The sequence below is a fragment of the Lepisma saccharinum genome, chromosome 1 (genome assembly GCF_977018435.1).
Source record: "Lepisma saccharinum chromosome 1, izLepSacc3.1, whole genome shotgun sequence".
Classification (NCBI taxonomy): Eukaryota; Metazoa; Arthropoda; class Insecta; order Zygentoma; family Lepismatidae; genus Lepisma; species Lepisma saccharinum.
In genome coordinates, this window is record NC_139229.1 from 7496426 (window position 1) to 7514643 (window position 18218).

The following is an 18218-nucleotide window of genomic DNA, read 5'->3' on the forward strand; positions in this document are numbered from 1 at the left end:
TTTAATGGCACCCACGGACCATAGATTCGTGTAGAGGACATCAAAACAAACAACTTTTCTCAGTAACATTCTTCACGTTGGTGCGTCAATTCGACGCTACAGCCTTTCAAAAAAGACCGTTTTGCCGCCTGGATGCTGGCAACCCAACACAACATTTGATCGTATCTGTGACGTCATTTCCTGCGGCGAAACAGCGCACGGTAGGGTTGCAAGGAACACACAAATTTTGTGAAAAATGACAAACTACCAACCACATTATTAGCTGTAAAACGAAGCGAGAAACGCATCCAGTAGACCGAACATCATAGCCTACCAGCCAGAAGATCAGCAGTCATCTCAGGGGAAGGGGGAAGTGAACCAACGGTATAAGAAATGGTAAAAACGTATTCAAAATGAAGAGTCAATATCGGATTTTGTCTCGGCCTACATGTCAAATATCAATAACAATAACTTTTATTGGACTTACAGCTTACATATGGCTGTTTACGCCCAGATACATGCCAATGATATTTGCAAATCTCGTTGCAAGGTTGATATCTACAGGTTTGTGTCCAGATGCCTTGTGGTACTTTGTGCTGATAACGGAAGTATCCGAGGTCCACGTTGTTACATTACATCTAAAACACGTACAACCACAGTAACAATGTAATGATGAATCAGTAGCGAATACACTGCCCTGTTCACAGTTCAAACTATTACATGTGTATCCGGTGCGTAGATAAACACAGTCGTCGGAGAGTTTGTTTTACTACTATTTATATCCCTGTATTTTCAACCATTTTTGTCACTTATAATGCTCTGAATATACATTACATTATGTGTTGCTTACCTTTGGAATTTTGAGTCCTGTCATTTCTATTTTGTCATCTGTTCAGTGTGTCACAGACAACTAGTATCAGAAGGACGAAGTGGATAGACTAAATTGTAGATGCCAACTTGGTAACTAGATTTGCAAATACTTGACATGCAAGCTGATACAAAATTCGATACTGTGCTTCCACTTCCACTTGAATTCAATTTTCTTTCTACCATTTCTCGTATCGTTTGTTTACTTCCTGTTAGGTTACAGAACGTGTTTTCTCGTTTTGTTTTACGGTACATAATGTGGCTGATTGTAGCTATGTCATTTTTCACAGAATATGTGTGTTCCTGGCAACCCTGTAACGCATCGCTTCACGACGGGATATGACGTCACAAATGCAATCAAATGTTGTGTTTGTTGTTTGGCAGCATTCAGGCGGCAAAACCAGCTTTTTTGAACGACTGTAGCGCCGAAACGACGCTCCAACGAGAAAAATGTTACTGAAAAAAGTTGTTTGTTTTGATGTGCTCTATACGCTTCCGTGGTCCGTGGGCGCCATTAAAATAACATCCTGTATAACACGTACCATGTACCAATAATTATGTATGGAACAACTTTGACAATGACAGAGAGAGACAAAAAAAAGATGCAGCCAGTGGAGATGAAATGCTTAAGGACTATATTGGGAAAGACTAGAAGGGATAGAATAAGGAATGAGGAGATCTCACAGAGAGTGGGTGTGGTGAAGCTTCAGGATGGGATAGATCAGGCACAGATGAGGTGGTTCGGACATATGAAGAGGATGGATGCAGAAAGACTACCAGTAAGAGCTTACCATGCACAAGGAGTGGGAGTAAGGCCAAGGGGGGAGACCAAGATGTCGGTGGAAAGAGCAGACAGTGTTAGGAGAAAAGGAAAAGATTGGAACACTGTGGAAAGAGAAGAGTGGTGGAAGACCAGGAAAAAATGGAAAGAAAAATATACACTATGTAAAAAAATAGAAAAATCACAAAGTTTCAGTTTTTTAAAAAAAGTTTTTATTCCATTCATTCTAAGCAACATTAAAAAAAATACTACTGCTATAAAATACAAAATATATATATGCAATCTACAGATCTTGTTCCTTCATTCATTACATTAACATTTTATTACACAAATGTGATTAAATAACGGTTGTGCTCCTTTCAAGTAAAAAGTTACTGGAACCAACACATTTATTTTGCTGCATTTGATTTTTGGCCATGGCTTATTATGCTGGATGTGAAGAGAATAAATTTGCAAAGGACGTGTTCAACGTAAAATGCCACTTCACATTTCAACCAAATAATTCGGATGAACAACAAGCAATGGGTCTGATTCATCAGTTCCATCCTTCCCATCCAAATCCATTCTCATCAAGGCTATCAAAACATGATCCTAGAAGCAAAAAAAAATATTTTAGAAAATTGTACATGCTGTAACAAAATGTACTACTCTTGAGTTTGAATATAAGTAATTTAAGAACATGTCGCATGCCAAAGGGTAAAATAGAACTTAAATGATTGACAACTATGTTGAAAAGTACAAAAGAAAACATGAAAGGGTGTTAATGTGGCATAACTAAGAACTGGCAACAATGATGGGAGTACGCGTAACATTTGGGAGGTTAGCAGTAAGAACAGTTTCATCACCTTAGATAACTCTACTTACCCCATTCTAATTTCCTCAGGAACAGAGATGCAATATTTAAATAGTAATGTCAGCTTTTCAAACCAATTTACTGTCACATTGACCTGGTATAGGGTGTGTTCCAAAACCATGACAAAATGCAATATTTGAAGGAAAATAACTGACACAGTGAACTTGAAGAAACCAATCACTTTACGTCTCTAGTAAAGCACTATGCAAGTGTCTGTTGCAGTGTTTTGTTTATGGGAAGTCTTCAAATGGTGGCCAGTAGGAAACAGGTTTTTGCATAAATAAATTCCATAGGAGCTTTAAAACCACAGGCAAATAACAGGCATTGCTAGTCACTTGGAAACGACCTCGACCTTCAGAAATAAAGGCAACTTTTTGTACCAGCATGGGCTTCAGAAAGGGGGGGCTGTGTAGAACTCAACCTCCCCCCTGGAAATGGCATTGTTTATTTCAAGTTACAAAACAAGCAGAAAGATTTTTATTGATAATAGCAGTTCATTTAGTATTTGAACAGAATAACCAAAGTAAAAGCTACATTACATAAAACAATTGAATAAAAAATACAGGAACCAGATTGTATTTCCATTTCTACCATATAATCCAAAAATAAACGGCTCGACAGTTTTCAAAATTAAAAAAAAAGACAAAATTTGAACTTGACAAGAACCCAAGAGAGTATGAAAATTGGGATTGAAGTTAAAGATGTATCTAGATAAAAGTAATTTTACTATTTATGATGCTGACAATATGTGGCATGAAAACCAATCTTCTTTCATAAAATTTGTTACAATTATGTGAAAAATTGTGGCCCTGAATCTTTGGCATACCATGCCATGAGAACTTTCTTTTCCCCCCAAATAATAAAATAATAATAAATAAAATCAACTTTAACCTTTCAATGGTGATGCACGGTCTGTGAGACTGTGTCAGTGCTAATTGGTAGTTTGCTTAAATACCACTAGAGGTCAGAGGCGGTTCTTCTGAGAATGTTACTATCTCCCCTCCCTGTGTACACGCAGAAACAATCGGCCAATGTCCGTTAGTCGGCTTGGAGCTATGAGCAGATTGGTTCCACACAACGGCATCACCGTTCCTGTTAGTGGTCTACGAGTCTGGCATCACTGTTTGCGTAACTTTGCTCCAGCAACTTTAAAGGTAAGATGAGTTTTTTTTCATTTAACTCTTTATTAAATTATAGCTGTTTGTTGTCTTGATTTAAATGCATCTAGTGATATGTTACAACTGTTAGACCCCATCATATTTGTCATACTACCTAGTCTGGTCATAAATATTGTTACAAACTTTCGGCTTGGACTGTACATTTGGTAGTCAGGCTCATGAACTATGCTTGTGCTTAGCATGGAGTGGGGCGAATATGAAAACAGAGTAGCCGTAATTGCTGTGCATATGGTTGGGAAGTCACTCGCTGAGATTTTCCAGCCCCTAAAAATCCCGAAGATCAGCAAAAGGTTTGTTATCAGACAATGCAGAGATTCAGTGAGACTGGTAGCATGAAAGATCGCCCAAGAGTTGGACGACTTTACACCGTATGAACAGCTGCGGCTGTTAAAGCAGTGATCTCTCGCATCCGTCAAAATCCCATCCGGAAGCAAGTGATAATGGCACAGGAGCTGCACATTTCACAACAGGGTACTTAATGAAGACCTTGGAATTGGAGCTTACCGGTGGAGTACTGGAAATTTCCTGACGACACAAGTGAAGAAGCAGAGGGAACTGCAGCAGTACGTTGCCAATGGGCATTGCAGGATTCTCTTCACTGATAAGAAATTGTTCACCACTGAATAAAGTTTTAACCACCAAAATGAATGGGTGTATGCTTCAAACTCTTGAGAAGTTTGTGAGCGAGTTCACAAAAATCAGACGTGCCACCAGCCCTCCTCAGTCATGGTTTGGTGGGGGGTGAGCTATGAGAGTTCCACCACGCCTCATTTTTGCGAAAAGGGCTTAAAAGCCTTGCAAAAGTGCATGTGGAAGGTGTTCTGGATCCTCTCGTGGCACTGTTGAACCAAACAATGTTTCATAATGAATCCTGGATGTTCAAAAAATATTCTGCCCCAGCTCATAAGGCAAGGATGACGCAACTGTAACTGGAGACCAGTGTACTCGATTTCATCTCCACTTTTGATTGGCCATCTGATAGCCGTGATCTCAGTACCTTGGACTACAAATTGTGCCCGGAGCTAGAGGGGACTGTCTAAAAGAAGAGGCATTCTATAACTGAAAGTTAAAAGTGCTCCTTAATACCAGCAGTGGCCGACTTTCCCATCAAGACCATCTGTGCTGCAATAGATGCCTGGCCAGGGAGACTTCGAGCCTGTGTGAAGGCGTAAAGTGTACATTTTGAAAACTGATTGGTGCTATTTGTGTGTAATACAGTAAACTCTCGATTCTACGACACCGGGTATAACGACCCTCTCGAAGTAACGGCCCTTTTCCCAGGAACCGTGAAAAATTTAGGCAAATATGGAAAAAAAGTTGAAAAATTGAAGGAAATTGGCCGAAATATGCGTTGTTTTTTTCCCCAAGCATTCCCTTTACGAGCACTATACTGCTCACAATTGGGTCTGAACTAAAAATAGACACCACCACAACATGCTTGAGTGATATCCAATAGCACTTGACCTCTGCCCTCCCGTTCCTCAAGCGCACCAATGTTACCTCGCACTAGGAATGGCCAAACGGATCCGGATCCGAAAAATCCAGATCCGTTCGGATCCGGATCCAAAAGCTACGGATCTGGATCCGGATCCGAAAATTCCGGATCTGGATCCGGGTCTGAAAGTTTCGGATCTGGATCCGGATAATTCAGATCCGGAAGTTTCGTATCTCAATCCCATTATAATATTACCACACCTCAAAAGGTATTATGATCTTCGATTACAGAGAAATTTTTCATTAGTTAGTCCTATAATAATTCTTTTCAAGTGTTGTTCCTAAAATACTTTGCTACGCATCGGCTAACACACTCGTGCACAAAAATAATCTTACTTATTTAACATAAAATGTCAGAGGTGATTTTGTAAATGCCATTGAAACGAATATGTATTCGAATGTATTCGAATTCGAATGTATTGGAATTGAAAACACACATAAATGTGAGACATTCCATTCCAGGATGAAACCTTTAACACACATAACAAGATGGAAATGTTATACAAAAATTATACAATTGTTCTACAGTTACAGTTTTACAAATTAAAATAAAACATTATAATATATGCAGTGTTATATAATTACAAAGTGTAACACTAACAAGGGAGGTTATCTAAGTGTCCCCCTCCGATTTCCATGAAACTTGGCAGGTGTATAGTGGGGCCCAAAGGAAGAAATACATGTTTTTTTGTTTCAGCTAAAAAACGGTTTTACAGGGCGAAACCAACTCAATTGTCAAGATGAGGACAAATTGAAGTGGGGATCTGACCTCTGTGCCCCCCTCCGATTTCCATGAAACTTGGCAGGTGTGTGTATAAACGGGCCCAAATGAAGAAATACGTGTTTTTTGTTTCGGCTAAAAATCTGTTCTAGGGGGCAACCTCCTCTCAAATGTCAAGATGAGGACAAATTGAAGTGGGGATCTGACCCCTGTGTTCCCCTCCGATTTCCATGAAACGTGGCAGGTGTATAGAGGGACCCAAAGGAAGAAATACGTGTTTTTTTGTTTCAGGTAAAAACTGTTTTAGGAAGCAAAATCCCCTCAAATGTCAAGATGAGGACAAATTGAAATTAGGATCTGACCCCTGTGTCCCCCACCGATTTTCATGAAACTTGGCAGGTGTATAGAGGGGCTCAAAGGAAGAAATACGTGTTTCTTTTTGTTTCGGCTAAAAAACTGTTTTAGGGGGCAAAATCCACCTCAAATGTCAAGAAGAGGACAAATTGACGTGGGGATCATCTGACCCCTGTGTCCCCCTCCGATTCCCATGAAATTTGACACGTGTATAGAGAGGCCCTATGCTCCCTGTTTCTTCCTATGCCATATTTACGTGGTTTCGGGGTCAGATCCCCACTTCAATTTCTCATCTTGACATTTGAGGGGGGGGGCTCTATACAAATGCCAAGTTTCATGGAAATCGGAGGGGGAGACTTAGACCTCCCTAGTAAGTGTATTAATTAATTACAATTCGCGCACACACACACTATATATATATATCTATATGTATATTTTTTGTCTCTCTCTCTCTCTCTCTCTCTCTCTCTCTCTCACTCACACACACACACACACACACACACACACACACACACACACACACACACACACACACGCACACGCACACGCACACACGCACGCGGTGTTAATTTTAACTTGACATATGAAAATAGCGGGAGTGATATGCATGTGAGGAAAATTTGGTCCAAACAAACCATGATCCTTGTCGGGGGGGAAAGTTAATGGCGTACAAATGAGCCCCTGCACAGGGCCCCCTGGGGGGCAGGGGGGGGGGGCACGTAGTGATTTTCAAATAGGAACCCCCGAAATTTGTTTCATTTTGGGATTCACGGAGTCAAAATAAATAATAATTATGCTTGACATGGGTGCAACAACATGCAAAATAAAAAAGATATGGCCATGTGTATGTTTGGAAACACATAAATGTCGTGCATGGAAAAACGGTAACAGACCCCCACGAAAATACGAAGAATGGCATGTGCAGAGGAAAATTTCATTGCTGTCGATGGTGTCATTGAAGAGTGGAAGAAGTACCAAAAGAAGAGTGTGGAGGGGATAGGGGGAGGGGGCAGCATGCAACAAACAAAGTGGGAATACATCTGCTGGATTAATGCAGATGCCAAGGATGTGAGGGAAACAAAATAACGAACTGTGCCTGTGCCAGAAAAGTGAAGGGGTAGGGGATGTAAATCGTGTTTCCAGAACTCACGCGAAGAGTATGTTATCGCCACCGACGTGGTCGGATCAGCTGTGTTATCAGACACCAGCCACACGTAAGGTACAAACTAGGCCATTTGACCTTGCACTGAAGTCAGCTCTCTGTGCCCGTGTTTGCTTGGGGAAATAGGTGGTTATTGGGCGTGAGTGCTTCAGAAGGTTAGTTGACGTGCCCGTGTTCGAAGTGAGTGCAGGGTAAACGTGCAGGTATACCTAGGACGATGGAGCGTATATCTGTGGAAGACAGAATTGAAATGATATTCATGTATGGTGAATGTCGATGGAATGTGGACAATGCTGTCACCGAATATGCCAGACGCTATCCGAACAGAGTGCGTTCGCGGTCGACTTTCGCCAGGGTTGTCAAGCAATTTGCAACAGTAGGAAGCGTGTGTCCGCAACGAAGACGGCGTCGAAGAACTGTCACTGGGGAAAGTAATGAAATTGCTGTATTAGCTGCAGTGACATATGATCCCCATTCCAACACGCGTAACATAGCTCGCCAGAGTGGGATGTCCCATGTCAGTGTTTGGAACATACTCAAGAGGCACAAGTTTCACCCGTACCATGTGTCTCTGCACCAGGAACTTCATGGTGATGATTTCCGTGCACGGATGGTGTTTTGTGAATGGGCACGTGGACAAATACATCGAAATCCGGCATTCTTTCGGGACGTTCTGTTCTCCGACAAAGCAACATTCACAAACCATGGCCAGGTTAACCGGCACAACATGCACTACTGGAGTGCCGACAACCCACACTGGTTGCGTGAAGTTGAACATCAACGCCCGTGGTCAGTGAACGTATGGTGTGGCATCATGGGTGACAAACTCATTGGTCCGTTTTTCATTGACGGTACATTGAATGGGCGAAAGTATCGCAATTTCTTGCAGGACGAACTACCGATATTGCTGGAGGATCTAAGCGACAGGACATGTGGTATCAGCATGATGGTTGTCCGGCGTATTATGCTGCCATAGCTCAGGAAGCAAGTTCCATCATCGCTGGATCGGACGACGTGGTCCTGTCAATTGGCCGGCTAGATCACCAGACCTTACTGCACCAGATTTCTTTTTGTGGGGTTTTCTTAAAGGAATGGTGTATCAAAGTGTACCCACAACGTACAACGACATGATGCAACGAATACGAAATGCTTGCACACAAATTGATGCCGCCACACTTTTGCGTTGTGAACAGTCATTTCATGCAAGAATAAATAAATGCATCGACGTACATGGTCACCATTTCGAGCATTTGCTTGGGTAAGGCATGTATGCCCACGCACCACCCCACCCTTACAGGTGAGAGGCAAGGGGACTCACATGAAGCAAGCACCCCACAGGTGAGAGGCAAGGAGACTCACGTGAAACAAGCACCCCACAGGTGAGAGGCAAGGAGACTCACATGAAACAAGCACCCCACAGGTGAGAGGCAAGGAGACTCACGTGAAACAAGCACCCCCACAGGTGAGAGGCAAGGAGACACGTGAAACAAGCACCCCACAGGTGAGAGGCAAGGGGACTCACTTGAAACAAGCACCCCACATGTGAGAGGCAAGGGGACTCACGTGAAACAAGCACCCCACAGGTGAGAGGCAAGGGGACTCACTTGAAACAAGCACCCTACACGTGAGAGGCAAGGGGACTCACGTGAAACAAGCACCCCACAGGTGAGAGGCAAGGAGACTCACGTGAAACAAGCACCCCACAGGTGAGAGGCAAGGGGATTCACTTGAAACAAGCACCCCACACGTGAGAGGCAAGGGGACTCACTTGAAACAAACACCCACAGGTGAGAGGCAAGGAAACTCCCTTGAAACAAGCACCCCACAGGTTCGAGGGTAATAGTATTTGCATTCCATCCTTCCCATCTCCTACACTTTTCTGGCATCCCTGAATACGTGTTTGTGTTTCCCTCATCTCCATGCCATCTGCATTAATCCAGCAGATGTATTTCTACTTTGTTCGTTGCATGCTGCCCCCTCCCCCTATCCCCTCCGCACTCTTCTTTTGGTACTTCTTCCACTCTTCAATGACACCATCGACAGCAATGAAACTTTCCTCTGCACACGCCATTCTTCGTATTTTCGTGGGGGCCTGTTACCGTTTTTCCATGCACGACATTTACGTGTTTCCAAACATACACATGGCCATATCTTTTTTATTTTGCATGTTGTTGCACCCATGTCAAGCATAATTATTATTTATTTTAACTCCGCGAATCCAAAAATGAAACAAATTTCGGGGGGTTCCTATTTGAAAAACACAAAGTGCCCCCTGCCCCCCAGAGGGGCCCTGTGCGGGGGCTCATTTGTACGCCATTAACTTTCCCCCCCGACAAGGATCATAGTTTGTTTGGACCAAATTTTCTTCACATGCATATCACTCCCGCTATTTTCATATGTCAAGTTAAAATTAACACCCTGTATATATATATATATATGTATATTAGCAGGTAACAATATTTTATAAGCACATTCTTACTTTCCAAAGAAGCGCACGTGGGATGGCAAAACGGATCCGAAAGTTCTGGATCCGGATATGAAAATTCCGGATCCGAAAAATTTTACGATCTGGATCCTTAGGATCCGGAACCAACCGGATCTGGATTTCGGATCCGGATCTGGCCATCCCTACCTCACACCCGACGGCCGCTACCCAACATGCCAGGTTTGCTCTTGGATACGCGAGAAGAGAAGATTGAATGTGCTTGGATGTTATTTTAAATCGACTTGACTTGTTTCCTTGTTCAAAGAGCTGCTGAAAACTCGCGGGGGAGCAGCCCGAAATGACTGCTGGACTTGCAGTCTTGCCAATGTGTATGGCAGGTCAAGCTCTTTCATAAATAAATACACCACCTTGAGAGATAAGATCGCAGGAATGTTCGAAAATACAGATGCGTGGTGCCTGGAAGTCTGGCCCATCTGTCCAGCTCTGACCTAGAGTTCAGCAGGTTCCCGTGAGTGAGCATCTCTCGACCTTGTAGCAGACAACTTCCGGTAACCGCTTTCATTCAAAACGTGTTCTTTGTTCCCTGCAACACTTCATAAAAAAGCGAAACTGTTAGAGATAATCAAAACCACATAGGCGAACTAAGATCATCAACCCACTTAATGCGTTGTCATCCAGGTTTCCACAAAAGTTTACTTCGATCTTAACGTGCATCATAACTCCCATTTCCCACTTCATATGTTTTCCTAATTGTGTCGATGTCGTAATACCTGCCAAAAAAAGTGTTCCGTTGGCTGACTGACTTCTCCCTCTTTTCCTGTGAGCAAATGGGAGAGGGGGGGGGGGCAATGCCGATTGTTTCAGCCACGATTTTCTTGCTCCTGTGTGCACAGGCGCTGATTACAGGCGAGGGTGGAAAAGGACCCACCCCTCTTCCTTTCCTTTGACATCTAAAATGGGGCAACCAGTTCTGGATATATTCTTGAAAACAAACAAAAACCATAGAACTAGTAAAAAAAAGTGGCCCTCCCCCCCCCCCTTTCCCCAGCTCAGTCTCTGCCACTGGTGTGTACAGCAATGTTGATAATTGCAGAATTCAGGTCCCCTTTTTTATATGCTGTTGTCTGCATAGAAATATTGCCCGTATTATTGTCTGTTGCATGGTAAAACGTAAAGCAAGGGTCATTTCTTTCTTCTTTACACTGCTGTTAAAAGTTCAGTCTTGGACAGTTGCGTTATCTTTAAAATGCTGGGATTTTTCTCTTCCAGCCAGTCTCCTTGTTTTTACGATGCAGCTGGCGCCAGTGTTTTGTCTAACGTCTGCAAAGCTCTTGCTTGCTGATAACAGCGATGACTCATCCAGCACAAGGAAAAAGTTATTGTTTGAATCTCGCAAAGTTGTTTTGATTTGACGATAAGGAAATTCGATCTCCAGAAAGGAAAACAAGAGTTAAAATAACGTCATGTTCTGGGCCTTCTGATAAGCAAATCTGTAAATTGAATTTGCTTTTCTTCAGAACCATTCATGTGAAGAAAGAAAAAAAAAAAAGTATTCAATGTAGGAATGGTCGCTGAGACGGATTAAAAAGACATTATTCAAGGGGAAAACAATTGGAGGGGTGGGTGTTTGACTGAGAATACTCCTAAATCCAACATTAAATCGTCGATTAACGTGAGAGTAAATAACGATCTACCATTTTGATATGCGAAAATGAACAGATTCATAAAGCTTGTTTTCAGTTCACACCCACCCCGCTCCCGTTAACATCTTCGTTCGCGTCCTTTTGGGAATCCCTTGCGCCGACATTGCACAACATTGCCGTGTGATTTTTTGACAAGAGCGTACCCAATTTTTTAGTGGACCGCCTAACACCGACAACTTCTCTCCACCCGTTTTGCCATTATTCACTTCGGAAAAACATTTTCAAATGGTTTTCAAACGTCAATAACTCGGCAACAAAGCAGTTTCCGGAATTTCGTTACATGAACTTTCCACCTTATTTTCACTCGTACAATCACCTCCCAAGCATTGTAAACGAACTTACGAAACACCCTGTATATATATATCAGGGTGGCTACAAACAAGCAGAAATGAAATTCCCTGACTTTTCCAGGTTTTCCAGGACAAAATTTACATTTTTCCCTGACAATTACAAACTAAACTAAATCGATGTTTTTGCAAATGGAAATAATAAACTCATACAGATCCACGTATGGTTTTGCTAAGTACCAATATTATCTTCTATGAAATTGACTTCATTTCTCTATTCTCTATGATTTGAATTCAAACTGCAAAATAGTGAATTTGGAAAATTATTACAATTCACAAGCTAAAGAAGGATTATGGAATTTTGTCATACGCAGTAAGTTTAAAATGAAATACTTGATTATTTTTAAAGTTACGACTAAATGAGATAAGGGTGAAGAGTGATTGATTAAGAAATACAATTTGTAATTTATCAGTCTCCTTATACATTCTCGGTATTATATGTTGATATTTCCACTGAGGTTTGGAACCCTCTGCTTGCAAGAACCATGAGTGCGGACTCATTTTTCAATGCATAAAGCTTCTCTGTAAAGCAAACAACTTAACTCTTGCATATAACTGAAACAATTGAATTGTAAAAAAGAAAGTGTCATATTTCCTTACATTATCAATGGGATTTCTGCTTCAGTACAGTATATCCAAGTGAAGTACTGTGAAACTGACAACATGCAGTTATACCATTATTGCTGACGAAAAGGGTATGTAGGTATTAGAAATTTAACGCAAGGAATTCATAGAATTGCATTGTATATGTACCTGATTTAGCTAACCACACATTAAAACAGGAACACATTGTTAATAACAGCTTCTGAAAGTTCATATACGAGGGGCATCCTGAAAAAAGCTCCAATGGCGCCTATGCGCAGCACTAGTGGTCGAAGAGCGACACACACACATGCAGGCAGGAAGAAGTGGCATGTAGCTGTAATCTGGTACAGTTGCAATGCAGCCGTTTTAGGACAGTTCTAGGTTAAAGATTGCAGCTCTCATACAGTCTCCCACCGACTGTGATGTAGCCTACATTACACGCTCAGAATTTGGCACAGAGCCACCAGCAATCGTGTGAGGTGTGCAGACCAGACATCGTGAGTGATAGTATGGTCAGACGATGGTGCAGACAATTCACGGAAGTGACTGGTAGTCGAATGTGCACAACCCCATACAGCTGAGTACACACGGGTCCTTTGCATCACTTCAGCTGAGAGATCTTGGACCAATCCCTGTTAGCCCTGGCCTTGAAAGAAGGCCTACAGACTTTCATCTCTTTGTTTAACTGAAGAGGTTTCTGGCAGGGCAAGGATTTGACAGCTACACTGCGGTAGAGATAGTTCCAGTCTTTGCTGTCAGACACATATACCATGGGCATACAAAATTTAGTGCCATGCTATGACAAATGCCAGAACAACGGTGGTGATTATGCCGAAAATTAGGATAGGACTCACTGTTACTAATGCAATAAATAACAACTGGCTATTCTTGTTTTATTTATGCCTAATCGGTAGGGACCTTGATATTTTGTTATTTTTTTTTAAATTGGTGTATTTTCTTATTTTTTACTATACGGTGTTATTTTTCCCAGAATTCACATTTTCATTTTAGTGCATTTACTGGCAAATATCTGCAATTATACCTTCATGGTGTTTTCAAACTACTGTTTCAAATTGTAAGTCACATGGCTTACGCCTCTTCGTGAGAGTTTGATATATTGAAGGTAATTTTGGGAAAGTTATTTTCCATACCCCTTTTTTAATTTTAAGGTAAGGATTTTAGATAATGGAATTTTCTCCGTATATACTGAAGGGTGCATAATGACCATAAGTGGCGACGCACCCAAAAAATGTAAGTCAATCAATCTCACGTGACAGATACCTATATATTATGGAACCAAAAATTGGCATTATCTTTTTTGACTTGTTAGTGTTACGTTTCCCAAAATTCGCGATTTTGTTTTAGAAAATTTATCTGCCAAATATACCAAAACGTAATACTCCATTCTGCTTTTAAACTATTATTTTAAATTGTAGGTCACATGGTCTACGTATTTTCGTGACAGTTTGATATGTTGGAACAGATTTTTGAGGAAGTAAAGTGTTCCCCTGCACTTTTCCATGAAGGTTTATAGTAGGGGTGTGGAGTTAGGACCCCACACTTTCTTGATCACGGCTAAAGGTAGGGGGTGATGTGATCAGCACCACGCTTCTGGCTCCTTTATACCTCAAAGTTTCCTCAAGGTACCAGGTTCATATGATGCTGGGTGGATGCCGGATCAGTTTGAGTAGGTGAAAAATATCCCGGTTCTCCCCACAGGGGATCGACACTGGGTCTCTCGCATAGTAGTCAGACGCCCTAACGACTGAGCTCCATTATTACTCGCTTGACAAATGTCGAATGTGCGCACTTAGCTTGGTAATTCAAAACATATCTCGTGCGACAAATACGAAGGTGCGGCTCCCGTGTGACGGTAGATAGCCACTCGATCTCCTGTTAGAACCCTGCCACTTTGCTCTGTGATGCAAATGGTTTTGATAGAAGTTGAAAAAATCGTGGGAAATACATGATTTAATGTGGCTGTCAGAATTATATCATGTACGATGTACGTATAACTCTATAGTTTACTCTTGAGTAAAATGTTGGAAGACTTGCATGTTCTATGTACACAAACATGGCCTAGAAAAGTCAAGATGTTGGATTTCATGGAATATTTCGTTGTTTTAGGACATTTTTTTAAAAAAAATCGCTAGAAACACCAACAATTTGCATTATTTCGATATTTAAAATGGGCGAAAAATGTGCCCAGACATCACTGCATATTCCTAAACATAACTTCGCAGCAATTAGCAATTTTCACGGTTTTCGCGATTGCGAAAAATCAATGTCCCTACTAATTGAAATTACTTTCTGGCCACCCCTCGTATAAATCAGTAGATGGGAAGTGAAAATTTAGTAGAGCTGGCAGAGAAAAGTCAATTCTTGAGAAAGCGATTTGCTTTTATGATTGAATGATTCGAGTACATATGATATTAAAATATTGACGTATTTATTATTAGTATTTTATTTCATAATATTGGACATTAACTTCACTCAGTGAGAGATTTAAGACCATCTCTCACGAGATTAAACAGACAGGACAGAGAGTGGCGTTAATTTCATTGCAATACTAGTGTTGCAGTAAATTTGAGATTGGGAGCATGCACTTGCCAATTTTTATAACGTTCACCAATGCAGTTTATGTTTCACTTTTTCGTGATAGTATTCAATATACTGTATATCCCATTTGGTTGGATTCTTCTTGATATCTAAGAATAGTGCAATGTCATTGTAAAGGTATGTTAACTTGTGCGAAACCAGTAATGCGTCAGAATGATGAAACAAAACCTTCGTAAGCACTGCTACATTAAATAAGGTGAAGTGAGCCAGAAGAGTAATGAAATTCCAGCAGCATATTTGCAGTATAAAGCTCTTCTTGTTTATGCATGTGATTTTTGTTGGATGTTGCAGTCCATGCAATTTCTGTCCCATGTTGTAGTGAGATACTTTGTCGGATAACGATATTCGACAAAAAAAATCGTATGTGTCAATGGAACTTATTTGTCTCCATGTTCCTTCAGTTTGCCCAACAATATGCCTTACTACGACGTCAGACAACTATCGGACGTCGCCACCCGCTCTTATCCCCTCCATCTGTTGACAAGTCCCCTTACTACTCCCATACGGACAAGAAAAAATGATAACTCAGTGCATTTTCCACGTAATATTTAGAGGCTTTACCTTTACTCCCCGATGATACCATATGGTATCATGGTGCTGATTACGAAATGAATGTGCTTTTTGGACCTTCATACTTTTATGTTTGGGTGGAAACTCTGACACACGTCTGGAGCAAACCTGGGAAATTCATATTGATGACTAACATCCCCCCCCCCCCCCTCTCTGCAACATATCCATGCCACATTTCCGAACAGAGTTTCACATTTTGGCGCATTTTTCAACTTGTATGGCACCCAGGAATATGAAACATGTTTCGATCTCTTTTGAAACGTCCATTCTTTGAAGAGAATACTAAGAATTGCGCTTTCTCCCCAAAATAGTGGGATAAGAGGGGGCAAACTACAGATTTTTGTTGTTGTTTTTTCATTGAAATTCGGTGGTCGCGCCCCCAACCCCCCCCCCTTCCTCGGTTCGGCGTTCTGAATTGTACACGGTTGCATGCTATGATGTTTTAGCTACAAAAGATAACTTATCCGAAGTAGAGTGCTCCCATAGTACCCGAGTTATAACAATTTTCCTCTAAAAATGCAAATTACCTACTTTTCGTAAAAACAAAAATCACATTCTGGCTTATTATTCAACTTGTATGGCACCCAAGAACATGAAACATGTTACGTTCTCTTGATAAATGTCCATTCTTTGAAAATAATACTAAAATTCGCGCCCTCTCACCAAAATAGTGGGAGAAGAGGGAGCAAACTACAGATGTTCATGTTTTTTCCCATTGAAATTCGGGGGTCGCGCCCCCCAAACCCCCCTTCCTCGGTTCGGCGTTCTGAATTATACACGGTTGCATGCTTTGATGTTCTAGCTGAAAAACAAAACTTATCAGAAATAGATTGCTCCTATAGTGCCCGAGTTATAACAATTTTCCTCCAAAAATGCAAATTACCTATTTCTCGTTAAAAAAAAATCACATATTGGTTAATTATTCAACTTGTATGGCACCCAAGAACATGAAACATGTTTCATTCTCTTCAGAAATATCCATTCTTTGAAAAGAATACTAAAGTTCGCGGCTTCTCCCCAAAATAGTGGGAGAAGAAGGGGCAAACTCCAGAGTTTTGTTTTTTCCCATTGAAATTCGGGGGTCGCGCCCCCAAACCCCCTTTCCTAGGTTCGGCGTTCTGAATTGTACATGGTTGCATGCGCTGATGGTTTAGCTGCAAAACAAAATTTATCCGAAGTAGATTGCTCACATAGTGCCAGAGTTATAACAATTTTCCTCCAAAGAGTGTTCGAATTTGAGGTGTCAAAATAAATAAAAATAAAGAAGTCAATGAAGAGGAAATTCCCTGACATTTCCCTGACTTTCTTTGACACCTCAAATTCCCTGACTTTTCCCGGTTTTCCAGGTTTTCCAGGTCTGTCGCCACCCTGTATATAGATGGTTCTTTTGCCTGGCTTGTCGAAAACTGAGTGGTGGTGGGGGGTTGCTTGGGGAAAGGTGGTGGTGAGGGTGAGGATAGGGGATGAGGGGAGGGGCATTACTGGGTGGCCTTGTTCAGGCCTGGGGGTGTGGTTGCATTCATGGTCGATATGTAGGCCCTCTCCCATCTACGTATTGAGGTGTTGGTGGATTGGGGCAAGGAGTGGACGATCACTACCTGGAAGCAGTCATAAAAAGGAATATTGTGGTGATTGGTGTGAATGGCAACAGCAAAGTCCAGGTTTTGGGTAGAGGAGCGGTGGTTGTTGATGCGGAGGTTCAGGGCTGTGGATGTTTCCCCCAGGTAGAAGCTCCCACAGATGTTGCACGTGAGGATATAAATTAGGTTAGAGCTGTTGCAGGTTCCTTTGGGGTAGAGGGCGAATTTGCCGGTGGCAGTGTGGATCTGGAGGGTGCGGGAAGTAACAAATATGGGGCAGGTTTTGCACCTTGGGCGGTTGCATTTGTGGGCAGGTACGAGTTGATTGTGAGTAGGTGGGTTGTGGTGAACCAGGATGTTTTGGAGATTGGGAGGGCGTTTGAAGACGACTCTGGGCTTGTCGGGGAAGATATTTCTGGTGTCAGGATCACTGTGCAGGATGGGAAGGAGGGAACGTAGTGTGTGTCTGATTTTGTTGAGGTGGGGGTGATATTGGGTGACAAGCGCAGGGGGATTGGTGGCAGGTTTCTTGGTGTGAGTGTATGAAGCAGCTCGGGATATTTGTTTAGTGACCAGGGTGGAAGGATATCCACGGTTGGTCAAGGCTTGGTGTAAGCGGAGGTTATAGTTCTGTCGGGAGGTGGGTGAGGTGTTGAGCTCTGAGGGCCAGGGAGAATGGGATGGCTCTCTTGGTGTGGAACGGATGGGAGCTGGAGAAGTGTAGGTATTGCATATGGTTGGTAGGTTTGATGTGGATGGAGGTTTCCAAATGTCCTTCCTTCATGTGCACATCCACATCCAGGAAGGTGATTTGGTTGGTGGAGTGAGTCCAGGTGAAATTGATGGAGCTGAAGTGGTTAAGTTTGTCTAGGAAGGTTCTCCATGCGTCCAAAGCATGAAGATGTCATCGATGAAACGTAGCCAGAGGAGAGGTTTGAGAGATTGGGTCTGCAGGAACTCTTTTTCAACTTTGCCCATG

At 42.0% G+C, this 18218-nt stretch overlaps 1 protein-coding gene across 1 annotated transcript in view; it reads right to left on the bottom strand.

Moving 5' to 3' along the window:
• Nucleotides 1-1829: 1829 nt before the first annotated feature.
• The window catches only part of Mcm6 (minichromosome maintenance 6), a 49094-nt gene continuing 32705 nt past the window's right edge, over nt 1830-18218 (bottom strand). Inside the window, exon 15 of the mRNA XM_083128840.1 lies at nt 1830-2218. Within this exon, the coding sequence (XP_082984966.1) occupies nt 2111-2218 (108 nt within the window). The 3' untranslated portion in view covers nt 1830-2110. The remainder of the gene's footprint in view (nt 2219-18218) is intronic.